The 27,874-nt window shown below is 37.6% G+C and overlaps 3 protein-coding genes across 6 annotated transcripts in view; 2 read left to right on the forward strand and 1 right to left on the reverse strand.

The window, feature by feature from the left end:
- Positions 1-1,493: 1,493 nt before the first annotated feature.
- sys1 (SYS1 golgi trafficking protein) lies at positions 1,494-4,447 on the forward strand. Its single transcript, XM_058402166.1, has 4 exons — positions 1,494-1,974; positions 2,860-3,134; positions 3,341-3,408; positions 3,583-4,447. The coding sequence occupies exons 2-4, from the start codon at positions 2,973-2,975 to the stop codon at positions 3,821-3,823; spliced, it is 471 nt and encodes a 156-aa protein (XP_058258149.1). The 5' UTR covers positions 1,494-1,974; positions 2,860-2,972; the 3' UTR covers positions 3,824-4,447.
- A 1,009-nt stretch (positions 4,448-5,456) lies between these two features.
- Positions 5,457-9,837, forward strand: snrpc (small nuclear ribonucleoprotein polypeptide C). The gene is made up of 6 exons (XM_058403975.1): positions 5,457-5,573; positions 6,006-6,048; positions 6,872-6,980; positions 7,110-7,199; positions 9,148-9,252; positions 9,437-9,837. The coding sequence occupies exons 1-6, from the start codon at positions 5,566-5,568 to the stop codon at positions 9,559-9,561; spliced, it is 480 nt and encodes a 159-aa protein (XP_058259958.1). The 5' UTR covers positions 5,457-5,565; the 3' UTR covers positions 9,562-9,837.
- A 145-nt stretch (positions 9,838-9,982) lies between these two features.
- The window catches only part of anks1ab (ankyrin repeat and sterile alpha motif domain containing 1Ab), a 28,285-nt gene continuing 10,393 nt past the window's right edge, over positions 9,983-27,874 (reverse strand). The window contains exons 3-14 of one of the 4 annotated variants that reach the window (XM_058403972.1): positions 23,511-23,626; positions 22,952-23,050; positions 22,715-22,861; positions 22,399-22,506; positions 21,340-21,504; positions 17,171-17,299; positions 16,654-16,725; positions 16,338-16,421; positions 16,030-16,167; positions 15,674-15,850; positions 14,476-14,574; positions 9,983-13,139 (exon numbers count right to left, since the gene is read on the reverse strand). In XM_058403972.1, the coding sequence (XP_058259955.1) occupies positions 13,023-13,139; positions 14,476-14,574; positions 15,674-15,850; positions 16,030-16,167; positions 16,338-16,421; positions 16,654-16,725; positions 17,171-17,299; positions 21,340-21,504; positions 22,399-22,506; positions 22,715-22,861; positions 22,952-23,050; positions 23,511-23,626 (1,451 nt within the window). In that variant the 3' untranslated portion in view covers positions 9,983-13,022. Of the gene's footprint in view, positions 13,140-14,475; positions 14,575-15,673; positions 15,851-16,029; positions 16,168-16,337; positions 16,422-16,653; positions 16,726-17,170; positions 17,300-21,339; positions 21,505-22,398; positions 22,507-22,714; positions 22,862-22,951; positions 23,051-23,510; positions 23,630-27,874 lie in introns of all 4 variants that reach the window. The other 3 variants (XM_058403973.1, XM_058403971.1, XM_058403974.1) reach the window with 3 other exon arrangements.

Genomic DNA, 27,874 nt, shown 5'->3' on the forward strand with positions numbered 1-27,874 from the left:
CACTGCTGTAATGACAGCCCTGAACATTCAGACAAAGCTTTTGTTATCTTTCCTGGTTTCTGGAACAATGTTTATTCTTCCTTTTCCACAGGCGGTCTGCCTCCTGAAAATATCGGGAAAAAAGCCAAAAATGTGATAAAGAGAAATGCAGCAGACTTTCATATACTCATATAAAACTGAATATCTAGCTTTTATTAACAGTCATCTTGAAAATATTGCATGGGGAATCTATGCTTCATTACAGCACCAGCATGGACTTGGCCTGAGCCTGTATCTGACTGACCTGAGCTTGCATCTGTCTGATCTGAGCCTGTATCTGACTGATCTGAGCCTGTATCTGACTGATCTGAGCCTGTATCTGACTGATCTGAGCCTGTATCTGACCCTGTATCTGACTGACCTGAGCCTGTATCTGACCCTATATCTGACTGACCTGAGCCTGTATCTGACTGACCTGAGCCTGTATCTCAAATTCAAATTTTATTTGTCACATACATATACATACACAGTACGACATGCAGTGAAATGTTTTGTACGACTGTCTGGCATGTAAACATTTATAAAAAAGTATGTGAAAAAAAAGAGATCCATAAAAATGATGATAAAAATAAAACTAGAGTATCTTAAAAGTATAAAAATAGAAAATAAAGTAAAAAATAAAATATACTATAAATAAATAAAAATAAAATAAAAATATGAAAATATAGGTGTAAATAAAATATAAATAAAATAAAAATATGAAATATGACCCTGTATCTGACTGACCTGAGCCTGTGGACGCAGTGATAAGAGTCTGGGTTAATACAGAGGTAAGAGTAAACACAAAGTGAATTACATTACTTTAAAGCTATACATTTCATCATGATGAAACTGAACACATGATCTTAGTGCTGTTAGCGCACTACTCTACTGTTTGAGCAACAATAACGATATGCTATGATGCTAATGATTGTACAATGATACACTTGTCCAGTTCATTAAAATACTCTTTAGCATAATAACAGGAGGTTTGACACGATACTACAATAGACACACATATAAGAAACTTTAAACGTATTAATTAAATCTTCTCACTTTTTTTTTTTAGTGCTTGAACCTTTTTTTTTTGCATCTTTTTATTTTAATTTCTCATAAACAACAAAATCAACAATAAACAATCACACAACAAATAAAAACAAAAGCAGAACAAATAGGGGGCATACAGACATTACAAAAGTATAGAGAAGTACACCTTAGTCACCATATAACATCACAGGTTTTGACTAATGGATTCAAGAATACTATAAGTTTTAAATCTTCTCACTTGCTTAAGACAGGTTGAAACACTACCCGGCAAAGTCGCGCGTCAGTGACGTCACTTTACTGATTGGCTAGAGAAGGGCAGTAGGTCGAGAAGCAGTGGACCAATGGGGACTTTTATCCCGCCCCCTAATCTGCATAAAACTCTACGGGTAATTTTGGAATAACAAATACTAGCATGTTGGAAAGAACAAACTAGCATCCTTGTGATTCACGTGTTTTATTTTTTTTTTTATGAGCACGATATTTTTTTTACGAGTAGGATTTTTTTTTATTTTATGAGCACGATATTTGTTTACGAGTAGGGTTTTTTTTTATTTTACGAGCACGATATTTTTTTTTACGAGTACGATTTTTTATTTTACGGGTACGATATTTTTACGAGTACTGTACGACACTTATGGCGCGGATTTGACGCCATGCATCAGTTCACAACATTTTTTTTTGTCGTGTGAAGATCATTTGTTCTACTACGTTCGTTTGTGTGGACTTTTATTTTGAAATATGTAGGTTATCGGAACCATTGCTGATGCTGGAATTTACGTTGCTGTATTGACATAGCAGCGTCTTCTCCCAGCCTTGCGGAAAACATGTTTATTAATTTTTATTAGGATTTAGAGGAATTGAGTTCGTTTGGTTAGTGATATTTAAAACCACATGCCATCGAAGGTGTAGGTAAGCAAAGCTGTCCTTGTTAACAGTAATGTGCTAGCGAGATGTGTGTCATTTGCTATCGTTCACTTTAGACGAGTAGTTTTAGTTGATATCAGTTCGGGAAGCTGCCATTCGATTCTGTGGAACAGCAACACCGTTTACATGCTCTGTTGTGCTTAAAATACAACAGAAACACAAGCTGTAGTGTAAATAAAAGGTGCAAGCTAGTCTAGTTCATCCCTCATTCCTCTGTTAGTATGAGAGCTTAAGTACAGCTAACAGCAAACATGCTAACCTCTACAACTTACACTAAGATCCGAATCAGACAGTGAAAATTATCTGATTCATTTATCCGAAGAAATTCTAGCAGACTCTATCGATTAGACTTTTATTTTAAAATATTTAGTTCTATAAATACTAATTACATCGAGTTTCGTAAGTGTTTTTTTTTTTAATTTTGTGGAAACCCAGTCATCAGTAACACTCGTTCATCAGTCTGGTTCATATTTATATTATTATTCATATTTTTATTATTATTATTAGTAGTAGTAGTATTCCAATTATAAATATAAATTACAGCAGGGATTCAGGTCCAGGGTTTGAGGTCAGAGCTCTTTAGAGGACACTTCAGTTCTTCCTCTTCACACTAGACAAGCCATGTCTTCATGTCTTTTGGTCTTTGCTCCTTACTTCCAGTAAAAGGAACTCTTAATGCTTCATCATACCAAGATATTTTGGACAATTTCACAAAGCATATCCCCCTGGATATGCTTTGTGGACCTGTGGTGCTAAAGTTTATCCGCAAATCGTCCTGAACAACACACTCCATTGTTTTGTTTTTTTTGTTTTTTTTTTCTGTAATCACCTGCATACATTCCAAAACTAATTTTAACATTTTCTTTTCAGGTCTACAGCAGATCAGGGCTAGTTTGACAGAGTGAAGACAGACCTGGGCCCTTTTTTTTTTTTTTTTCCTTTTTTTTCTTTTTTTTAAGTCGACCTGAAGTCCTGGATTGAAGATGGCCAGTCAGTTTCGCAGCTACATTTGGGATCCAGTGCTCATTGTCTCCCAGATCATCCTGATGCAGTGTATCTACTACAGCTTCCTAGGCCTGTGGTTAGCTGGTGTGGATGGTCTTGTGCACACTAACAGATCTCTTGATCAGATATTCAGTTATGAAGTAAGTTTATTGCACCTAGTTTTGCTGTGGTTTCCAAACCATAGACCATAATCACCAAATAATACAGAATTTTTTGAAGCGTGGTATTGAGACATGTAATATTGAAAAGGAATTAGGTGCTGCTGTAAGTTTTAGCCAGCATTGTAACCAGAATTTTTAAATTGTTGGAATGCCATTCTTTCAGTCCTTTATTTATTTATTTGAAGGTCCTCGGCTTTTCAACAACACAAGGTCGACTCTCAATGATGGCGTTCATCCTAAACTCTCTCACATGGTGTGTGCCCTTTATTTGAAGTTTCTAATTTATATTGTACTTGATTCAGCAGCTCTGTGATAAAAAATTTGTGCCGTTATTTAAAAAGGTTACAGTCTAATCTTAGACAGCTTGACCTAATGCAAAGTCTCTGTGTACTGAACTGAATGTATATGTATCTGGATCTCTTGTTAGTGCCCTGGGCTTGTGGTTGTTCATCCGCCGGGGGAAGCAGTGTTTGGACTTCACAGTCACGGTGCATTTTTTCCACATGATCGGCTGCTGGATCTATAACTCCCACCTGCCGGCTGCTCTGTCATGGTGGCTGGTTAATGTTGCCTGCATTGCCCTAATGGCAGTCATCGGAGAGTACCTGTGCATGCGGACAGAGCTAAGAGCCATTCCTGTGAATACTGGCCCCAAATCCAACCTGTGAGAATCTCTCTAATGGACAGACAATGATCAGCTAGACCATTCAAATCAGCCTTGTTCTATGAATAGGCTGGCAGACTTAATGGAATCACATGGCATGTTGAGCTATGGTTGCAGTGTTAACTTTTGCTACTATCGGCAAAGGTGGATGCAAACAGGATTCAAGTATTGAGTGAAATGGACACTTCCTCTGAGATATCTTAATTTTTGTCACTTCCTTTTTACATAATTAAATCAAATTAATTTTGCTTACATGGATGTTTCTCATGCTTCTGAAACAGAGGCCTGAAGCCAGAAAAACAGAATAATGCATAACTGAATCCTGAGATAAACCGTGATGTTGCACTTTTTTAAAACTTGGTTTTAAAAAGACTATTTGAAGTATTTTGGGATTGTTGTATGCAAACAGACACTGAAGAACAGAGCTGATTCTTTAATGGAAAATAATTCAATGTTCTGTATTTGTCCTACTGAGTAATTAGTTTAGCATTCAAAGAAAAATCCTTAAACGGACTCATCTAGAAGTTATATTACATAACTGAGTGATGGGATATTTTGGGTTATTTGTGTGTACTTTGTATAAGTGTCCTGTATGAGTTTAAATAAATTTTGTTGCTATTGTAATGAATTTCTACCTACGGTGGCAACTCTTTTAAAGCTTTTAGGAACTTTCACATTACTTTACATCACTCTACAAACATTTTCACGTATCCTTTATAGGGAACGGCAAAAGATTTATGTGATTCTTTGTTAGGTGGAAAGGGTTTGAGCAGGCATGAGCAGAAACCAACTTGCAATTTGCCACCTAGTGGTTGCCTTCATATCTCTTACAGCACTTTTACACTCTCCCTGACCAAGTTAACATAAGTCGATGCACTTCCCAAACCAGGCAGTAATGCAGCTGTTCACGATGCTCTCGATGGTCCCTCTGTAGAAGGTGGTCAGGATGGGAGGTGGGAGATGACCCTTCATCAGTCTTCGCAGGAAGTAGAGACTCAGATTACTGACATCTGGTGGTCAAAATAATGAAGTGCAGTTCCCAGTGGATGCTGCAACAGGGTTCTGGGTTCATTAAGTAATGCTTTGTGTGTATATTTTTTATGGTACATTTATAGAGCTTATTGTATGGACATAAAAGAAAGAATGTAATCAACATGTAATGTGAACTATTTCACATTATTATTACAAATTTCTTATAAATAGACATTCTTATTTTCTTAATGAGATCAGCAGACCCTCGTATCTATCTTTGTTGGTTCAATAACTACAAAGTATATCATAACACTCTCACACTGTACTGTGAGACACACTGTATATATATATATATATATATGTATATATATATGTATATGTATATATATATATATATATATATATATATATATATATATATATATATATATATATATATATATATATATATATATATAATCAATAAAGTCTATCTATCTATCTATCTATCTATCTATCTATCTATCTATCTATCTATCTATCCTCTATCCTCAAATGACTAACTGCGCTTCTGAATCCGTTTCAAAGCAGTCACGTGGTCAGTATACTGAAATGGTCACGTGTTATGGCTGGGCGAATCAAGCCCGGGGGGGTGGAGGGGGGTTTGACGGTGGTGTTGCTCTTGTTACTAGCCGTTCCTCCTGTGCGCGTGGCGGCGCCCACGCTCTCTTTATCGAGGCGCGAGCAGCTCATTGAATATCCGTTTAGGGCACCGCATTTTGTTAGCCCGTGAAGATGCCGAAGTAAGTTTGTTTAACGTTGTTACGTTCAATTAACTGAAATGGATGTTTGTAAATAATCCCATTTTTTCCCCTGTGTGTTTTTTTCCCCGATGAGCCTGTATTAAACACAGTGTAGTCTCAGAGACACATCCAGAGCTTGTCGTTAGCTGATACATCAGTGTTTACCTCGCTAGCTGTAGCTATTGTTGGGCTATCTACATGTGTACTGCGTTGAAGGAAGTTGTAATAGCCTGTATATTTCGTTTTTAACTGTGCAGATTTACCACTCAATGTAAACATTTTGCTAGATATATTTAAGCTACCATTCCATATTTAACCACTGATATTTGTGTTGGGGTAGCTAGGTGTAGGCTAACTAGGCTAGCAGGTTTTGTGCCTGCCATTCCCAATACAAAAGCTGGATATCTGGTGAATACCTGTTCCTCTTTTCAGGTTTTACTGTGACTACTGCGACACATACTTAACGCACGACTCGGTAGGGATTTTCATATTTCTTGTAGTAATTCATTTAATACGCACTAGAAGAATATGCATATATTTTAAGATGTACACTATATTGCCAAAAGTTTTGGGACACCCCTCCAAATCATTGAATTCAGGTGGTGTTTTTCAGGGTTTGGGCTTGACCCCTTAGTTCCAATGACTGCACACCAGTGCACAAAGCAAGGTCCATAAAGACAAGGATGAGTGAGTTTAGTGTGGAGGAACTTGACTGACCTGCACAGAGTCCTGACCTCAACCCCACAGAACACCTTTTGGATGAATTAGAGCGGAGACTGTGAACCAGATTTTCTCGTCCAGCATCAGTGCCTGACCTCACAAATGCACTTCTACTGGAATGGTCAAAAATTCTCATAAACACACTCCTAAACCACACAGTCTCTACTATAATTCATTTCAAAGGTGTTCTATCAGGTTGAGGTCAGGACCCTGTGCAGGCCAGTCAAGTTCCTCCATACCAAACTCTCTTATCCATGTCTTTATGGACCTTGCTTTGTGCACTGGTGTGCAGTCATGTTGGAACAGGAAGGGGCCATCCGCAAACTGTTCCCACAAAGTTCTGAGCATGAAATTGTCTAAAATGTCTTGGTATGCTGAAGCATTAAGAGTTCCTTTCACTGGAACTAAGGGGCCAAGCCCAACCCCTGAATTCAATGATTTGAAGGGGTGTCCCAAAACCTTTGGCATTATAGTGTACATTCAAGATTCATGCCTTGAGTAGTAATACACTAATGCCATGTTTTGATTATATGTAGTATATTTCAAAAACCTAAATGTTAAACCCTGTGTTTTCTCAGCCATCTGTAAGAAAAACTCACTGTAGTGGACGCAAACACAAAGAAAATGTAAAAGATTATTATCAGAAATGGATGGAGGAGCAGGCACAGAGCTTGATAGACAAAACAAGTAAGTACTTTGTCTAGTGTTTGGACCAGTTAGTTGAGTTTAGTCATATCACATTTTCCTAGACGTGTCAGTTAGTGCACACAGTCTGTTTTTAGTGTCTTTTTACAAAATGCTTTGTGTGTATTGCAGCTGCTGCTTTCCAGCAGGGAAAAATTCCACCCACACCATTCCCAGGCGCTGGTCCTCCAGGTGGATCCCTGCTCCCTCATCCCACTATCAGTAAGTACTATAGGTTTGAGAAAGTCTACTGAATAACACAACTGTGGCAGTACCTGTGATTTGAAAAAAAAATATCCCAGACTATTGTCCACTAAAACTTGCATTACATTTTTTCACTAGCTCCTCAAAAGACACAGGTTGTTTTCTGGACCCAAGGCCTCTGAGTTCACTAAGTTTGATGAAAGCTGTTTATGAGGACAGGAGCGATCAGTGTATCTCTTGAAAACTGTGGTGTCTGGGGCTTGCTGCAGTCAAATGGCATGAGAGGAGTTATGGTTTGCATTGTTGTTGGGTTGAGGCAAGATTGGATTTGAACACAAATGGCTACAAAAAAAACTTCAGTGCTGTAAGTGCTTGCATTAAGAGCATCATGAAAAATGCTCATGCCTTTATCTTCAAGGCTAAAACTCTTATGTGGGATTGGCTCATTATTTGCAGTTGGTCATGTTCAATGACATGCATCCTTAAAGCACTTTGTGACATTTTAGTGTTGCGACCAAGAGAATGAGAAAATAATTTAGTGCCTACTTTGTTGTTGTGTGCACATTGAAGAGACACAAGGACTTGTGCAAACACCTCCCCGAAAGAAGTGTCCCTTAAAGTTTTATATATAAAGAAACTGCTCTTATGAACAGTCGAATCTGTGCCTAAAACGAGCATATGTAAGTTCAATTGGCCTTATCCTCATTCATTAACTTCATCTTTAGTGTATCTGTACAGTCCAATATGTATTTACTGTGTGTGTGTGAATGAGATGCATTTCATTTAAACTTGACAAATGGTTGTAGTAATTAAAGTAACGAAGTAGTAAAGTAGTACAAAAATGTAATAAGTGATCACTACTGCATGGAAAAACTTTTTAGGGACTTATAAAATGGAAAAACAAAAAAAAGCAATAAGGCGTGTTGGATGCATTGTATTCACTTGGTTTACTTTTTGGTGTGTGTGAAATAACAAATTCTTTAATTTTTCAACATTACATCACAAGAAACAAGGGGGTTTACTTCCATGCATTTTAACTGATTCAGATTTTACCCCCTTTTGATATTAAAAGTATACAGTGACACCTCTCGGTATAATGAATCCTGCATTTTTTGGTCCCCCCCCCCCCCCCCCCTAAAGCTGTATAGAACCTAATACATGCTTATTGACCCTGTATGACCCTCGGAAACAAATGTTATTATTGAACGCATGAATGAATGGCAGAATTTTAAGTTTAATATCAGAAATTGTTTAAGTCTTGTAGAAAGTGTTTGCTAGATTTTTTGACCAAAAAACACATGCAGCTTGACATGAGAAAATGAATCAATAAAGTGCAAATACTAGATAGTTAGTTATAATTGGCCCTGCTCCAAAGAACTGCACTTTTCTTCTTTTACACGTGTACGTTTCATCATGCATTTAATGTTCACAGACCCTACTGTAGATGCAGCTTCTATCCAGCTAGGAGTTTTGCAAATCAGTATATCTTAAATAGTGTAACATAATAGACTAATGTAATGTTTTGCACCTATTTATTTACTTTATTCATTAACAGTGTATCCCAAAAAACATCAAAGCTGGAAGGTCGCAACTTGCCTTGTATGGCTGTTAATGAAGTGCAGTTTTCCATGTTTTTGCTGCAACTATGGAAAATGTGAAAAAGTGTGTGCCATGGGAGCATCAGGAATAGATTGATAACCAAAGAAGATTGTGCATGACCTTCTTGCTCTTAAATATGCAGAACACAGCCTTCATCTTCCATGTTTGTCAGTTGAAAAGTTTAGGTGCAGGAGTAAATCTAAAAACACCTGAACCTTAAATCTTAAGTGACATTCTACTGCAGTGTAATACAGGATTTGGCAGCCCTAATGAATGCATACACTAAAGTGTAGACTGAACCTAACCTTGGGTTTTGCGTGAAAGTGTGTTACTGTTCATCTGCTGACATTGAGTGTTTGGATTATAGGTGGACCGCCTAGGCCAGGCATGTTACCAGCTCCTCCCATGGGTGGCCCTCCAATGATGCCCATGATGGGTCCTCCTCCACATGGCATGATGCCTGGTGGTCCAGGTAGGAAAACCTTCAGTGTATACTTGTGTATCCTCCACACACACTCCCTTTAATCTCCTAAAACAAATTCAGCTAAATTATTATTATATTATATTTATTGTTGTATAGATACATCTATTAAAAGTATAAGTTAAGAAATGAATATTATCCAGGTTTGCAATAATTGTCCTTTTGTTCTCTGCAGGCCCCGGTATGCGGCCCCCTATGGGTGGGCATATGCAAATGATGCCAGGCCCCCACATGATGCGACCACCTGCTCGGCCAATGATGCTCCCTGTTAGACCTGGCATGGCACGACCAGATCGATAGAAAGAACTGTTGTGCCATAATTACCCTCCTCTTCTAAACAGAGACTCCGCCAACTGCATACATCGGCTTTTCCATTGGTTTCAATGGTTTTAGCTACTTTCATTTAACGGGACTTGTATTCTCTTTAACTTGGATGTCCATCTTTTTCTCCAGGCCAATTGTTCATATTTGTTAATTAAGATACAATATATGATCCCTCCAAGCTGGATAAGTTTTAGTGTTGGAACTTTTTTGTTTTATTTAGGACAAATTTCACAATAAAATTTAAAAACCTCAGATATGCCTCTGCTAATTAAAATGAAAAATATCAAGCATCAGTGACTTATGATGGGATTTACCTGACGACAGCCCCCAGCACCTGCAAGTATTGGTAGGTTCCAGAATGAAGTATGCAAAACATAATTAACTGGCTTAATATGTGACACGGAAAAAGTAATTACATTTTATTAGGTCATTTATATTGATGTTACAACTAAATGAAAGAATTCTGAACATATTATATAACATTTTAGGTTAGTCCCAAAATAGACTTGGTTGTTTAATTCAAGGATATAAATGCTACAGCATTTGGCAAGTCTATCTTGACATCATATCCAAATACTCAGTGCAAACAAAAATAAAGTGCAAGCGATATACAGAAAATGTAAGTGATTTATGCAGTGAGGGACATGTGTTTTTTTTTTTTTAAGTCCCATCACATCAGGAATGAGTAACAATGCTAAGGTAAATGTTTTTTGTTTTTTTTGTTTTTTTTTTGTCATTTCACAGTGTGATTAAAGTTGAGTACCTCTAGGTAAAGCCATTTTCTAGATGGGGTTGCACAGTGTTCATTCTGAATCGCATTTGCCAGACAGCTCTGATTCATGTGTACATTTACAGACCTACTCTTAACATTTTCAATACTTTTTGCCTCACTTCTCTTAAGCAATTCTTAAAGCAAACAAATCCTCGCCTCTTTGTCGTCGTGCGAGTCTCGAGTATAAAGCCTAAAGGAACATATTTTTCTGTTCTCAGTCTGGATGTTCCCTATAGCTTAATAAATCCCATGTTAAGGAATTAGAATTTACCACACAGAGCTAAATACAAAGATCCTATTCCAGTTTCTCCAAATTTCCTATATGCCTGTTATTAAATAGTCAAGTAAACAGTATGTTTATTCGAACATATAAAAGACTAGCATGCTGTGGCTGTTGTACGCACAGACCCACCTCACAAGCAAATGCTCAAATCCTCATTGCGACTTTGTCTAAACTCATCATAGGCGTAATCGCACAGTACTGGATCAATCTCCATGTGCTGCATTTCTCTGCCACTGAATGATTGACACGTCTTGTTCTCTCATTCACTCACTCGTTATGATTCACCTGATTTCCACTTCTATTCACACCTTGGTGTCCGGAAACTTGAACGGTGGAGTCAGCTACACAGGAAAAAATATATTTGATTTCAGAATTTAGGAATTTATCCTTGGGTATCTAAATGAATGCTTTTTAAGTGTCTAACTTATGGCCATGTATTTAACAGTACAGTTCTAACACACAAAAATATTTACATGAACACATTGATAAGACAGAATGTAACGTGATGGACTGCACTGGTTTGTGAGAGGCATATTAGGAAATGAAAGCAACCCAACAGTGTCAAGATTTTGGTGGTTGATGAGCCATGTGAATGTAATGACCATGGATTTGAGGTTATGTAACACGTTTATGAAGAAACTCAGTTTTAACAGTCTACTTTAGGAACAAGCAGAGACAAACTTGAGCATGAAAAACAGCCCAACACACACAGAGCATTCACAACAGGAAATAAACTTGAATTATGATGCGTAACTTGCGTATTAAAAGCTTCTTGTAAAAAAGAGTTTAATGAAACAATCTGCTGGCATGTTTCTTTTCAAAGAAGCATAAACATGTAAAGGTTTTTTCTGCCATCCATGTAAATTGGAATAATGTAATAGGAGTGAATCAAGGCGACTAGATTTGTGTTATTCATTCATTTTAAAGTTCTGGCCTGATGAAATCAGTCACAAGATGTAAAAGTTAATTTCTTAACTCGAGCCTGCTTTGGACTAAAAATTATCCAGTAAATCTGAACTGAATCCTATTCCAGTCACATTAAGGCCTGTAAGGGCCCACATTAAAACTGTAAGGGACATTGATCTCTTGGCCCCTTTCTTTCACTGCTCCAGTTTTTCATGTGCTATATAATTTCATTCATTCGTTCATGAATAAACTGAATTTAAGCTTAAACCACTGAATTCTGAAATATTTGATTTGTTTACACCACCTCAAATTGAGCTAAGCAGGTAATAAAAACAAGCAACAATTAAAAAAGCATGAACACATATGCACAAATGCTGTATTTACTAAGTGATGTTACAATGTACGAATACAAATACAAAACTGCTTAGGGTTTCAAACCGTAAGTCATTCAGATTCATGCTGCAATTTATCACACTTAGTCATAGCCCTGGTGGTGCCACATATATGCTAAAGTAAGGAGGAAGAACAATGATTATTAATGCAACCCACAACATCATCATGATTTATATATAAAAAACAGAGGACCATAACTGGGGAATCGGGCCTCATATTTGTGCTGTGCATTTGAACTTTATCAGGCCTCTGACCTGTTTCCATCTTTATTATTGCATTTCTAATCCCAAGCTATGTTTTATGCAAAACTGGAACTGAACATGTGTGTTGACATTTGTATGTTTTCCAGTAGGACAAAGGAAGGTAGGAGTTGAGGAAGCACTGGGTGAGAATTGTGAACAGTGAACTGTGCAGTGGTGTAGAAATAAGTGCTACAGAAATATGGGGCAAGCTAGAAATAATCAGCAGTGGAGGTGGAGACAGATATCGTGCTTGGGTGCAGAATGCAAGGAATTTGCTACACATTTGCATCTACAGTGGTGATGAACTGTGTGTTTGAAATTATGTTTGACAGTGGCACTGACAGTATTGCTGTTCCAAACAGAAATGTTGTGTGCAATAATGTTGCCTGGTTTATGTCTCTCAAAAAAAAGCATCAATATCTAGATGGTACAGCTATCTTAACTACAAGACTTGATAACAGCTACACTTCAGATTGTGCTCAGAGGCTTCACAGAGGCAAAATCCTTTGATATGAGATGTTAACATTCAGCATTGTGATACAAAAAGAAAGTGTCTGAAAAGTCAGGGCTGCACAGAGATTTCAAGAATGGCAACTGGAGGGCAGTGTCCAGGAAATCTAGACAGAAATTCAAAATGGAGAAGATGGCAGCTGGCTCTCCAAGAAAACTACACAGGTGAGTTGTAGGGCGAGAGAGAGAGCGAGAGAGAGAGAGAGAGATCAGGGAGCAGATCTTGCCCTGAGGGAAGCTACAATTCACAGTGAGAAGGCACAGGGCACTACAGTTCTCTCAGGGGGCAAGTGGCTTAACAGGGCAGCTGGTTAGGACTGTTGTCCCCGCTTCAGAATATGGTGGTCTCGTACTTGGCACTGCAGGCCGGCCTGGAGGGGTCACGAGGGTCAAAGTGCCAGCTGCTGCCCAAGGACTGCACGTCTGTCTCCTGCTCGATGGGCTCCATCTGCCAGGGAGGAGGGAGGGAGGAATGAGGCTGCAAATGCTCACCCACCACATGTGCCATAGAATGGGCATGACGCAGGAGAAATCACAGTGAACATTTACAATTGCAACCTGTATGTAGTGCCTGGATGTGGCGCACTGTGGATGTGAACTAAGATAGTGAGCAACTTCATCCATTCATTCATTCATTTTTATGCCTTTGTTTAGAGACTGATTTGCACTGAGAATGTTTCTGCACTGTAATTTCCCCAAAATTTACATTTACTGTAAGTGTATGTACTTTTCTCAGTTTTCCTTATTACCCTGTGAGGTTAATTTGTAAAAAATAATTTAATAAATAAAATAATTTAAAATTATTTTAATAAATTTAAAAATAATTTATAAAAAAAAATTGCACATTGAGCAATTATACCATTTTGCCTGAAAACATCAATTAATCTTTGTAAATATGTCGGTCGTATGTATGAGTAACACTATGGAGTTTGCTAATGAGTAAAATATATAAATAACAAATATCTGCAATTAGCTAATTACATTAGCTGCTGGAATCGATGATGGTCTAACCTGACATTAGCAGAAAAATTAGAAAATCAACAATGTGGTGAGATATAGCCTGACTAAAGGGTCATTATCACCATGAAGTTGCAATTCCGGCACCAAGTATCACCAAGCAATTGCATTCAACACCTTCTGACCAATTATATTTAAGAATTAAACAGTGCTGTGGTAGAAGATTCAAGGCAAGCCTTGTTAATGCAAGATTAAAACAGGCCTACTTACATTTTAACATGCATAATGCAAATGTAGCTCTGAGCAATTCCTACATATAAAGGCATTCTTCAACTAGAGTCATACAAAAAAGTACACTTTTTTGAGTGCTCCTCAATACAGCAGAACACAAATATCTTTAAAGTGTCACTGCAACTGAATTCACTTTCTTAGCCCAAAGGGGCCACTCTTTTAATTTTTGCATATGGACCATTAACCATGGCAAATTGTAATGGTTATAAAACTCATTCTGAAAAAAGAAGTCTGTCCTTATAGTAATCTTACAATTTGTGATATTACGATTATAAAACCAATCAGGGCTCAAGCTAAGGGACATGAAAAACTACCACAGTCCTGCCAACACAGCAGCATTCCTGTGGATGAAAGTAACCCATGATTAAGCCAGTGGCTTAACCAAAAACCATTGGAAGAAAAGTATAGAAAGGTTAAATTATGAAAAGTGAAAGAAATTAGTTAAAGCTGGAAATGGTCAGAAGAGGGGATGGGAAGGTGTGAGGGTAGGTCAGAGGGTTAGATGGAAAGAAAAAAAGAATAAAAGAGAATAGAACCTGAACTCCAGGGCTGATAGAGGGCAGCGGGAGGTAGGAGGGGCGATGGGCAGAACAGGTGTGACAGTAGCAGCAGCGACATTCAGGCACAGGGGCACCCTGTGAAGTAGTGGAAATTGGACAGAAACATACATGTTGGAGGTCCAACACAACAAGATAGGAGAAGACACAAGATTAAAAAAAACATTGAGGACATGGGCCTACTTGTTTTATCTGGATCTGAATTTAGAGAATGTTGCCTTGCTGTGTAATATTTTGAACCCAATCTTTTAGCTTTTGCTCAACTTTTTGCATACACAAGCTGACCCACAAGGTTCTGTGAGGAAACAACATTTCCAAGCTTTTCCAAGCTGTTTTTGGGCCGTGGCATAACCAGGGTTCTGCTCTAGTTTACACACTTTCAACTGCAACACTGAAAGGAGATGACAGGAACACATCACTGCCCACAACATTCAGCTTGGCACAGAACATTAAACATTTTAATTAAAAACTTTTTAAACAGGATCATGTTATGTCACATGGGTGCATACAACATTCAGAACATCCATATAATACTACATGGGTCCTGTTCCATAGTAAAATGTGAGATTTCATGTGAATGTGTGTAAAAGTCTTAAATGTTATGAGAATATTTGATGTTTTCTTGTACAATTGTCTAACATTACTTAAGGGATTTTATTTTATGTGTATTTCTATTTCTTATCCTATTTTTTATCGTCTGTGTATTTCTGTTGTCTCTGTGCACTGGAGCTTATAATACTAAAACAAATTCCTTGTATGCGCAAACATACTTGGCAATAAAGCTCTTTCTAATTTCTGATTTGTGATTGTTTGATCTGCATCCAGAGCCTTCATTTCTTGAGAGAGCTCTTTTTCCTGAAAGTCTGGATGTTGCAGGTCAATAGCATTTGGGTTTTATTTTTATGATATAAAGCAGCTGGTGCAGCCACAGAGGCCCAGTATGTTTTTAAGCAATTTTTGATTGACAGCTGCCATAATGTGAGCCAAATTTTTCACTGAACATTCACTGACCCCAAATGTAAATCTTCTTTCACAAGATGTGATTGTTAAAAACCATGGGTAAAAATATGCTTTTGATCACCATGTATATCTTGATTTCTGTATTGGTGATGGTTTATAGAAACCTATGGGGAGAGAAGGTCAGATATTTTTGTTCTTATATGTTTTTATTACTTACCATTGTGCGGCGCATGCTGTTGCGAGATGAGACTGGCCTGCTGCTCTTGGTTTCAATAATCTCCAAGTTTGCCCCACTGTAGGAACTGTGGCGTCGGGCCTTCTGTGCCTGAAGAGCCATCTGATAGGCCACTTCAAACGCCTGCCCCAGAGTCAAGATGATCTCATAGGTTTGTGTCTGTATTGAGTAACAACATCGGCAAATGGAATTTATAGGAGAGATGCAAGGTTATATTCATGAAAAAAAATGACATGGAGAAAGTCTTGCTGAAAATTATTTAAAAACATTCGTTCAGTAGGAGCTTTACAATTTCAGTATTAATCCTGGGAAAATTTTTCAGGACATGAGGGTCTCACCACTTCAACTGTAGTGAAAACATGGCAGAAGTGGTTCCCCGACTTTAGGTCTTTTGTAATGTATGCAAAAGTGCGAAGTTCATCAGGATCCTGAGCCGCACAGGAGATGTTCTGGATCTCATGCTCTGCCACGATAGCCTACAGGGGCCACAATGTTCTAGCATGAGGGCAGGTTTCCACAAATGAAAACATTTTCTTTCCAAAGAGCTCATATACAATGGCATTGATTTTCCTATAGTTCTGGGTTTTGTGCTTTATGGTATTCCTTGTTTTTTTGCATGAATTTGGACTGAATAACTTCATCCTACCTTAGAGGCTGCATCAATGAACTTGACTCCTCTATAGGTGATGGAGAGAATTATGACAGGGCCTTTCCGGTGGTCCTTCGATTTCTAATAAATGAGATGCAAGGAAGCAATCTGGGTGTGTAAGTGTGGTGCGCTGAATAGTTTGAGCTATGCATGCTGCTGTTCTGTATTAGTTAATTGACTATCTATCTATGTAAAACAGTAATTGAAAATAGACAGACAACCAGAGCAGTGGGTGAAAAAAAGCAAAAAATCAACTATGTCAGCTATAATATAATATTTAGTATAAATATTTTGTTTTAAATATTGCATTTACCCTTATTCTTGCACAGGCTTCCTGTGTAGATTCAATACCTCTGAGATCTTTGATTATCACAGACCCGAGATACTATAAAGATGGAAACTCTGTGTTAAACAAGTTACATCTTCAGTGTGATTTAAAAATAAATACTTTACTTTGCCTGTTAGAACAAATGTTGACATCCACATTTCTCATGACTTGATGTTCTCTTGGTTTCAGAGGACTTTAAACAATTTGAATTGGTTTTAAGAGAAACTGATTCTTAAATCCAATTTGCAATATACAATATATTAGAAAATGTATTACATTAGGTATTCATAAATTGTGTACCCAAATTGAGGAGGACATTTTAATCACTGCATATAAAATATCTAAACTTTAACTTATAATATGCACAATATAGACAACATGGAGCTTTGTGTGGACTTTGTATTTCATATGCAAAACATTGTTTTATATATGTTTTTTTTTTGCATATGTTGATATGCATATACTGAATATAAAATTGTCTAAAGCTGCAAAAATGACTTACACTAGCTTCATAGCAACAAGCCTCTGTGATGAGCTTCTCAGGATGGTGGTGCCATGTGGAAACAGTGGTATACGTAGCAGACTGGCTCTGGGCTCGTCGGGATTCCTTGTGTCGATCTGTATGCCGGTCCTGCATAAACATCCCAATGCAAGGTGAAGTCAGTGCAAAATACATAAAAGAATAAATAAGCAAATAACCTAACATCAATCACTCAAAAAAAGTTGTTAAATTGTTTTTAAAAGCATTAACTATGTAAATGTTTTCTCTATCCCTTTTTTATTCTTTCTTTCTTTCTTTCTTTCTTTCTTTCTTTCTTTCTTTATTTATTTATTTATTTATTTATTTATTTATTTATTTATTTATTTATTTTTGGATTTATGTGTTTCTGAATATATTCCTTCATATGCCCTTTTTCACATACATGAATGCCTCACAGATGGCCACCATTGGCTCTCAGTTTTGCTCTCTTGCCTCCCAGTTTGGCTGTGGCATCTTTGGGATTTACAGCATTTCTGTTGTGTCACTCTGCAGCTGTTCTCATGACAAGTGGCAAACCTATATGGGTTTTTCAGTGGCTGACTATACGGCCAAAGGTTGTATACACCTGGTTATCACACCACACATATATGGGCCTTCCCTAAACAACATTGGAAGCACAGAACTGTACAAGATGCCATTGTACATGTTAGCAATACAATTTCCCATTACTGGAACATAAGGGCCTTCCCCTAGCCTATGGGTGGTGGGTCACCATTGTATAAGCATAAGAATACAGGCTTATTCTTATTTTTGAGGCATGGATTTCACTAATGAAAAACAATATTTCATATCAAGCTGGTGCAAACTTTTTTGATTAGCAGTTTACAGATCAGCTTTGCAGGATGGATTTTTTAAAAAACAATTTTTTTGTTTACATTTACAGTGTAAATTTTCATTGTAAATTTGGATTGAGATCTAGACAGTTTGCTGGCAATCCTGTTGAATTAATATGCCTCTCCAGAAGAAAGGCTTTAACACGCTGCTTTAACATTTTGTCCTGTTGCAAGATTGTCATCCTGAAAAATGACCTCAGTATGATTGAAACAGCTTGGAGGAGTTGTTATATTAATGGCATAAAGGCTTTGACAAGTGGAAATTTAAAAAATGTCTAAACACAGTATATATTAAATTCACTCCATGTAAATAAAGAAAAGGGCAGTGATGGTGCAGTGGCTTCAGGAATTTCGAGAGAAAGAAAGAAAGAAAGAAAGAAAGAAAGAAAGAAAGAAAGAAAGAAAGAAAGAAAGAAAGAAAGAAAGAAAGAAAAAGAAAGAAAGAAAGAAAGAAAGAAAGAAAGAAAGAAAGAAAGAAACAAACAAACAAACAAACAAACAAACAAACAAACAAACAAACAAACAGAGTATACACATAATTATGTAGGTTTAGTTTTATGTATTCATTTATCTGCTTATACATTTAAATTCTACATTTTATTACTTATTACTTATTAGTAATTACTTTGGTTCTTATTGTATGTGTTAAGCTTATGTCTGCTCTTGGAAAAACATGCAATCAAATGAAATATACTGCCCATGGTCCTCAGTCATGTCTTCACGTCAATCATCATGAGACCCACAGACAACGACGACTACTTCTTTTGATCATTCAAACATATTTCACATTTATAATGCTTGCGCCATGAAATATCAATTCTGCCTGTGTGCTGATCACGTGACCGATTGGAGCTTCATGTTTCTTTTTCAGTATTGTTTGATCTTCCTCGTAGTTCCTCATAGTTTGTTTGCTATGACATAAACACAAATCTGTACTTTCCTGTATTTTTGTTTCAAGAAAAAGGACAAATTAAATGCAAAAAATGTCAGCTTTCTCTTTGATCCTGTGGGCTTGTTCTGCTATCTCTACTCAAAAATGCTTTCCCTTCTGTTTGTATCAGCCCCTTTTGGTGTTTAAATTGGAACCAGTTTTAATGAACAGTGATAAAAGACACGAGCTTGGACTAAATTCAACACCCTTGAGCCCACACAAATTTCTGTGTGCCCAAACAGACAATGTAATTCTTTAAAACATTACATGACTTATCATTCCTCATCCAATTATTTTCTAATGGGTTTTGCAAAAAAAATGTTTAAGAAGGTTTCATCTTCACTAACTACTTTGTCCTGGTCAGGGTCACTGTGCATCTAGAATGGGAATCTCATCCATTACAGAGCACCATGCGCACACACGTTCACACATACTCATTGACCTCTAGGAGAGGAGGAGTTTAGAGAATCCAGTCTACCTACTGGCAGGTTTTTCAGAAATGGAAGCACACAGAGAAAGTGAGAACATGCAAAACACCATGCTAAGTATTAATACATTCTTGAAATTGAACAGAAAATAGACATAAAATCTTTGTTTGTTTGTTTGTTTGTTTGTTTCTTTCTTTCTTTCTTTCTTTCTTTCTTTCTTTCTTTCTTTCTTTCTTTCTTTCTTCTTCTTAAAAAAATAAAATAAGAAAATAAAAAATATATATATATATATATACATGACAGAAAGGGCGTATATTTGAGACTAGATACTGTGGGAAGCAACAAAAAGCAAAGAAAAGATTTTTTTTTACTTTTATGTGTTACAGGCCTTACTAACAGGGTCATGGTAATGTAAATTAGTACTTTACTTTAATTACTACTTTAGTAATTTAAACTACTTCAAATTTAGTGATTATATTTTGGAGAACAGAACCAAAAAGATTGCTTAGAAAATAGCATTGGCAGGTACAAACATAAAAACTAATGCATAGCTCACTGAGATCAACTATGAAAAGATGTAAAACAGTCAGAGGCAGAATTCACACACCCTGCTGACAATGTTGCCATTTCTGCCTATTAGGGATGTAAACAAATATGAATATATTAAGATTGAACTCATAATGTGTTCTATACAGATACTAATAGCCCTACTGATTTTTTAGAAGGTTTGCATTTGAGTAGGAGGTTTTTATTTTCATGCCATGCAGGCTTGAGCCAAGTTCATCAACATGATAGGAATAGAAACTGCATTCTGTAAAAACTGGCCCAAAAACAACTGTTATGTATAGGGCCACTGCTCCATATAGCCCACACAGACCAGGCGTAGTCCAAAAGGCAGAAATTTAGAATTATATTCATTCAATTCAATTCAATTTTATTTGTATATCGATTTTAACTGTGGACATTGTCACAAAGTAGCTTTTCTGAATATATAAATTCAGAAAAGAAATGTAAAATTTTACATTAGAAATTGTAATGTTTTATATTAGTCCCTAATGAGCAAGCCAGGGGCAATGATGTTTTAACTTGTACATTCATTGTTCTTGCTTTTGTGAATTATAAATGAACTTCTCCAACTCATTAAATGGAAATAATCATTCTAGGCTAGAAGCAGCACTATGTTCAAATCTTTGAAGTGGATAGATGTCCAGTCAACCTGTGTGACCTTTTTGAAATGTAAGCTTTCCCCAAAACTAAAGTCAATTAGATAAAATACTATAAGATGGCTATTTGTAATAGCTATTGTTTTACTCTTCAACTGTTGTAATGATAAACTGCGATTCCCTGATTAAAGAAAGAACTTTGAAAATTCAGCTTCCTAGCTCACTTAGTCACACTGAAACTGGCTGAGACCAATTATGTCCTTGAGAGAAGTAGCTGAAGTTGAGGAACCATACAAAGTGATGAGCTGAATAACAGTATATTCAGCAAATTATTATTTGTTGTTCTAAATAAGTTCCCATAAAATCTTTCGATTTAGACCAGGGACACTTCTGTTTTAAATCTGATCCAAATATTTGGAGTACTAAACAGATGCAAATAATGATACAGATAATAGCATTGTGTTCCCCCCTTAGCTCCACAGGAAACTCAGGATTGAACAGGGAACCCTGTGGCTGCGATACTACACCACCATGATGGCCCAGACCAACAAACACTGAATTAATCTAAAAAATATATATAACACTAATCATAGTCATTGTAAAGTAATCAGTAAGACATTACTGCCTACTTCAACATAATCAAGTAGAAAGATTAGTCAAAAGCTGTTAGACAAAAGAACATTTTTTGCTCTCTAAGAAGAGCACATCTACGCTGGGAGCAAAAAAAAATAAAGCTTTTTTTATGCAACTGTGTACCACCATTAAGAAAACTCACATGTGAGCGTGGTCTCTCATTGTAAGATCGGAGTGAGACACTGCACTCCTGATCCCTGCCTCTCCTTCCATAATCCCCTAGTGGCAGTAGCGTGTCCATGGAGCGACTCGTATAAGGGTCCATGTAACCAAGAGGCGCTGGGTTTTGAGATAAGAGGTCTTGAATCTACACACAGACACACACACATACACACATTATTTAGTACACTACTTTTTAGGTACACCAACCTTGTTGATACAGATGTACATTTAGAGACTTTATTATCAGTTTCTGACCACTACACGATACAGATTGATACAGATTTGGTGGTGGTCTATTTCTGTTGATAAAGCCAGAAGAGGGCTGGGAAATTGTGTGTGCAAACAGAAATACTGTGCTCCATAACGGTATATCAACAAAATGCACCTACATTGGCTATAAAATGCCTACATGCCCCTGTTAAAATTGCAAGATTGCAAATAAATAAATCAACCGTGATAAATCATTTCAGACCTTTTCCCCACTTTTCATGTGGTATTTGTTCTTCACAAATGGAAAAGTTTAAGGAAAAAAAAGAACAAACAAAAAAAGACAATAACTTGGTTGCAAACCCCTTAAATAATATTTTGATAAACAACTGTTGGTTGCAGTAATACAGCATTCAGTCCTTTAAAGAAAGAGTAAGGAAGAGTCTAGCACGGGGATTTCCTGTGCACAGCCTTCTTCAAGTTATTCCAAAGGCTTTTGATAGGCTTTAGATCTGGGCACTGACTGGGCCATTCCAAAAGGGTGATGTTTGTCTTCAGAAGCCATTCCTTTGTTTACTTGGATTTGCACATTGGCTAAAAATATCTGATTTGTCTTTTTCTATTACAAAAACCTGCAATTTTAACAGGGGTGTTAATTGAGTGTATGTAGCAACAACAATAGGATAACAATTACATATGCATTTCTCAAGACATAATACTGAGTTTATTATGTCGTGTCACCAAAGGTATCCAAGCTAAAAGGACGTCCTAGACGCTGAATGTACTTTGCCCTGTCCAAACTGTAAAGCACAACATGCAGCTTGTTAGTCACCTTAAGCTGGGAGAAGTGGTTGGACTTTGAAGGTGCTTCCTCATAGGGTCGCTCTGCAATGGAAGCAATTATTCTCTTCCTGTGGCCAAGAAGGCCAATTTTTAACACCTACATAAGATAGGACACACAATACATCAGGTCTGGATGAATACAAATGCAAAAAAATATCACATTTGCTTACAAACTGCCTATAGGTTTAGAAATAATGCTAGAAAGCCAAATATCAGTGAAAAATATATCATATACATAATTTTATATACAGACAAAAATAATGTGTACAGTACAACTGTTAGACACAAATGTGAACCGCTATTACATTGACAATCTCCAGCTCCCACAGATTCTTCACACATTCAAGTGTGCGATAGCCACTGGACAGAAAGTTGTGGAGATACTCCCCAAGACCTAGATTGTCCAACCAAGAGGCCAGCGAGGTACTGCCATCGCAACCGAGAGCTTTCACCTAAAGATACAAACACTGAAGTTTAGGAACGAAATGTTGAATATTACTCAATCATTAGAACATTATTTTAGATAATATTATAATTGGTACCTTTGGTAGACTCTTTGCTGCATGAAGAATTTTCTTCCTGTGACCTGGGTCTGTGATACCAATTTCTCTAAGGTCTTCATCTTCCATTACATTACTGCCCTGAAGATTTTATCAAATCAAATTTGTGAAGTTAAATTAATTTAATCAATATAAACACTAGACTGGCATTAAGGAGACACAATTTAAATAATATAATAATTGTTTTTGTGTGCAAACTTGTGTATTCATTGTATAGACACACATTTTTATAACAATAATAATAATAATAATAATAATTATTATTATTATTAGTATTATTATTATTATTATTATTGTTGTTGTTGTTGTTGTTGTTGTTGTTGTTGTTATTATTATTATTATTATTATTACTATAAATCCTATACATCCTATTTTTCATTATATTATATGATTTTTTTCTATGAATTGTTGAATTAGTCTAACTATTTCACATTTGCCTGTTGCATTCTGTCAAGACATTAAGCAGACCAATGAATTATAAGGTCACCATCAATGATTCAATTAATTCACTGAACTAGTGGAATGGTCACTGCTGACTCACCATGAAGCGCAGGTCATCAAATCCATTTAGTAGCAGCTTACTCTCATACTGAGGAAAGCCCACGTGTTCCAGCCATTCCCCCACTGACTGCTCCAGTACCCGGCTTCCTGCAGCATCTGCTGAGAGAGGGAGGCGTTTGAGCAGTGAGAAGCCATTCAGTCGGTAGCAGCGGCACTCAGAGGCCGAGACATGGCACTGCCACATCATCTTCGGCCAGCAGAGCCACGGACAACAGCAGCAGCACGGCACGATCCAGGCTTGGTTGAGGGGCCACCAAAAGCAGGAGCCCGCAAAACACAGAGATGAAAAGGAGCCCTTGTTGTTAGATGGAGGGCAGAGGAGGTAGAGATCTGTAGGTAGTCCTTTGTAAGAGTGGCTTCAAGGAAGCAAGTCCAGTTTGGAAAGATAATTTGGCATTGTCCTTCTAAAGTAAAGAAATGTAGTGGGACAATGCATACATAGTTCACTCCCTTTTATTTGATTCAAACTATTTGGCCTTAAAGGGGAGAGGGATAGAGTTGTGAATGGAAGATCAGAATGTGCTCAGGGAACCTTGCGCTGCAGCAAGATCATCACACCCACAGTGAGCTACAAAGAGGCAGCAAACTCCCTGATATGCATATGTTCTGTTCTTAGAAGCGCACAACCCTTTAGACTGTAAGTCTCATCCAAACCTATTTGGTGATGTGTTAAACAAAAATTGTCTCTGTGACTAAGGACTTTTCGATATCGCAAAAAATATTTATTAATTAATTTTCTTACATACTATTACCTCTCTATTATATGCCTATTACAATGAATGCTCTAAAAATCACTGTATAACGTTGTAATTTTACTACAATTCCAACTGCCTAGTGACAAGATACTGTTTGCATCATGTCTGCTCATCTTGAAGATGAGATCCATGTCACATTTCCCTTCGATTTAGAATTCCTTAATCAATTAGAAACCCTTCAGACTTGCATATACAGGCACTGCCAAATTAGCCAGCTCCCGATGACGACTGCTTTCTCTTCACTGCAATCCAAATGCTACTGGTCCTTCCTGGCTTATATGCACTCCGGTGGTCTAGCATGCCAGAGCAGAGCACATCATCAAAGCAGGCAGAGGCAAACCATGATCCAGCAGAATGCAGGTGAGCTAGAATGATAGACAGATAGCCCCATTAGAAAACGTTGCAGGTGGTTCCTTCTCTTCCCCTGAGCTCTGTCCTTGCCTGTCGTTCCTAAAGGTGCTGCTCTTGGGACCAGGCTTTGCTGCATCCCCAATTCAGGTGGCACACAGTCCCAATGGCAGCTGCAATCACCACTCACAAAGCAAAACATCCAGATGATACACTCCTCCTCCTGAAACCCACCGGCAGCTCTGTCCTTCCACGGCTGCAGTAAACAATCCCTTGCTGTAGAAATGCCCTCATCCTAATCCTGTTCTTGCAATTGTGCTTCCCTTGCTCCTCCTTTTCTTTCTTTTGTGATCGTTCCCTCTCTTCTCTCCTCCTTGTGCTCTCTTTCATTGACAGTGTCTTGTCTGCAAGCACTGCAGGGCTGCCATATGCTGGCTGATGCTGTGTGCTGCTGCACAGCATATACACGTCCTGCCCCCCCCTCCCTTTCCTTTACTGTCTCTCTGTTTCTCACACACTCACGCCTCTCTCACTCTTTCTCTTTCTTTTCCACAATCAATCCCCAACCCCTCTCTCTCTCTTTCTCTCTCAGTGCCCCCTTCTCTCTCCTCCCCACTCACCATGCTGATTAAAATTGCACACAGGCACTCTGATCTTGCTGGTGCAGAAAGGACATCATCAGAGGCAGGAGCAGGAGATAGACAAACCCAAATCACAAACCAGCATACCAGGATCAGCTGGAGAATGAAGGAAAAACATGTTGAGGTTCTTTTTTTCTGCTCCACTGCACACTAAAGTGCTTCCATGGTTTGTGCACTGTCCCTATGAAAAATTAAATCACCACCAAGCCATACACCATGGTACATTACTAAGGGGAATTACATCTGTGAACATTACACTGTACCTCTGAGTGCTGGGGCTGCATGCTAAATGTCAAGTCAGCAAAACGGACCACATCCAGATCACTCACACGTACACACATGCACACACACACACACACACACACACAAACATTTGTCTTACTATCCTTTTGAGGACCACACTTTTGCCTAACCTTAAACTTAAGCCCCAACCCCTGCCCCCCAACCACACACACACACACACACACACACAAATTTTGAAAAGTACTCATGACATTTCCCTCAGTAAAGCCAGCAGAGGTCATGTACATTTTCATCTACATTTACAACAGTTAGCAGATGCCCTTATCTTGAGTGACTTACAGACGTTCAATGTAGTTTCTATTGAAAACATTCTCAAGCTAGTTCACTAGGTCAGGGACTAAGAATACCATTGATCTAAAGCCCTGTAGAGGGAGGTGAGGTCGCACTCACCGAGGCGAGTTCTAGCATGATCTCTACTAATCACACTCAATTCCAGGTCACTTCCTGTTTTGTGTATGCTGTGAACCATTTACATAGTATTGCTTGTAATTATGTATGTCCCTTGCTTGATCTTTTGACCTTCCTTTTGATTTGCCTTCTGTCCTTGACCGCTCTTATTACAGGCATTTGAACATTGCCTATTTAATGACAATGTTTATTTTATATTTATTGAATAAATATATAAATCCTAAAATCATACAATCTTTTAGACTTTACTCCTAGATCCAAGGGAAGTTAGTGAGCTGTGAACCAGAATCAATTGTCAGGTACTGGGAGCCATTACTAAACATTTCCAACACATCTTGTCCACAATGAAGCAATTGATTTGAGTTTAGCAAGCCATGTCACTTCCATTTCAAAAGCCATATCCACTAAGCAAGAGCCAAGCGAGGACCTGAAAGTGTCCTTACACAGAGCTTGCATTGTAAAAGCAGAAAAATACAATGATTCCCCAGAATAAATAGAATTTTAAATGTAGTGTTTTCAAGCTTTCCTTCTCTTAATGATAAAGCTATTGATATTATCATTCTAATTCTCTCTCTGCTGAAACGCAAGGTGAGGGATTGGGCCACAGATCTGTAAAACACAATCTGTACTCCAACTATCAGATCCCTGATTTAAGCTAGTATTAAAAGAGTTGTTTGATCATCAGGTCTCTGGAAAGGACACAGGAGAGTAATTATTCAGACTTAAACAAGGAAGACAATCCACAGCAAATTACTCATTGAACATTAAACATTGAACTGACTGCAAGAAGTGGATGGAATAAGGCTACACTGAAAACCATGTTCTGGCATGAATTCACAGAATTGCTATAGAGCAAAATACCATGACGAGTTAATCAGCTCTCACTCTCCCAACTTATTCAGCTGGCCATCTGCACAATTCACACCTCACTGTCCTACCATCAAATGAGAAAGAGGAAGTGTAAAGTGAGGAAATTGGGATATTAAAAAACTCAGAAGATTAGAAATTGTATCAGAGAAAAGCAGCCAGAAAGGGACATTTTAAAACAGCCAGTAAACAGAGACGTTCCATCCACCCAGCCTCCAGACCTTGCAAAACAAGCAAATGCTTGCTGCCTGTATATCTTGAATGGTGTTCACAATTTCACTCGCTACTTTAAACTTCCTTGACAATGACATAGCCACTCTTCTGTGATCCACTCCATGTTCATGTTTAGGATAACTAAATATCATTATAAGATTATCTCTGACTTACCACCCATAACCTCACACAATAAAGTGGATTTTCAGCCAAGCACTGAATTTATGATTGTTAGCTCATCCAATTACTTTTAGTCCCTGAAATTTGGACTGACTGTCAAAACATTTGACCTAGTTGAAGTGTTTAATAAAGCTAAAGCATCTCAGGTACCCTTATTTTGTCCTTGGGAAAGGGCAATCAAAGTGTTATCAGGTGTCTCCCATTCATGTAGTTCATTCTAACCTCTGTTAAAGTAACAATGCACCATCAGCATATGGGATAAAAGATGAACCTTCACTACCTCTGGGAATTATAATCACATAGTAATGCCTTATGGTTGTCTTCCAGTCCTTTTTAGACAAGACACTTCAGAGTACTTGTAACTGTCTGTATTGATGATATTATAATATTATGTATATCCCTCTTTAGAAACTGATCATGTGGAGCATGTCCGGCAAGTGTTGGAAAAGTTCATGTAGAAAAACCTGTATGTTAAACTTAAAGTAAAATTCATCAATTCTTGATGCTGAGGTAGTCAAGCTGGTCTAAAAGAAATAGAAAACGTTTCTACTGTGCGTTGATTCTCAGGATCTGACAGGCAACTCAATGCATTTGATTCAAATTCAAGCTCACCGAGGGACCAGGGTCTA

The sequence above is a fragment of the Hemibagrus wyckioides genome, linkage group LG11 (genome assembly GCF_019097595.1).
Source record: "Hemibagrus wyckioides isolate EC202008001 linkage group LG11, SWU_Hwy_1.0, whole genome shotgun sequence".
NCBI lineage: Eukaryota > Metazoa > Chordata > Actinopteri > Siluriformes > Bagridae > Hemibagrus > Hemibagrus wyckioides.

Excerpts from the sequence above, each read along its gene's own strand:
- sys1 (XM_058402166.1), top strand. The coding sequence starts at position 2,973 with ATGGCCAGTCAGTTTCGCAGCTACATTTGGGATCCAGTGCTCATTGTC. Across the intron at positions 3,135-3,340 it reads ATCAGATATTCAGTTATGAA|GTCCTCGGCTTTTCAACAAC; the intron begins GTAAGTTTATTG and ends ATTTATTTGAAG. Across the intron at positions 3,409-3,582 it reads ATCCTAAACTCTCTCACATG|TGCCCTGGGCTTGTGGTTGT; the intron begins GTGTGTGCCCTT and ends ATCTCTTGTTAG.
- snrpc (XM_058403975.1), top strand. Across the intron at positions 6,049-6,871 it reads CATACTTAACGCACGACTCG|CCATCTGTAAGAAAAACTCA; the intron begins GTAGGGATTTTC and ends GTGTTTTCTCAG. Across the intron at positions 9,253-9,436 it reads CATGATGCCTGGTGGTCCAG|GCCCCGGTATGCGGCCCCCT; the intron begins GTAGGAAAACCT and ends TGTTCTCTGCAG.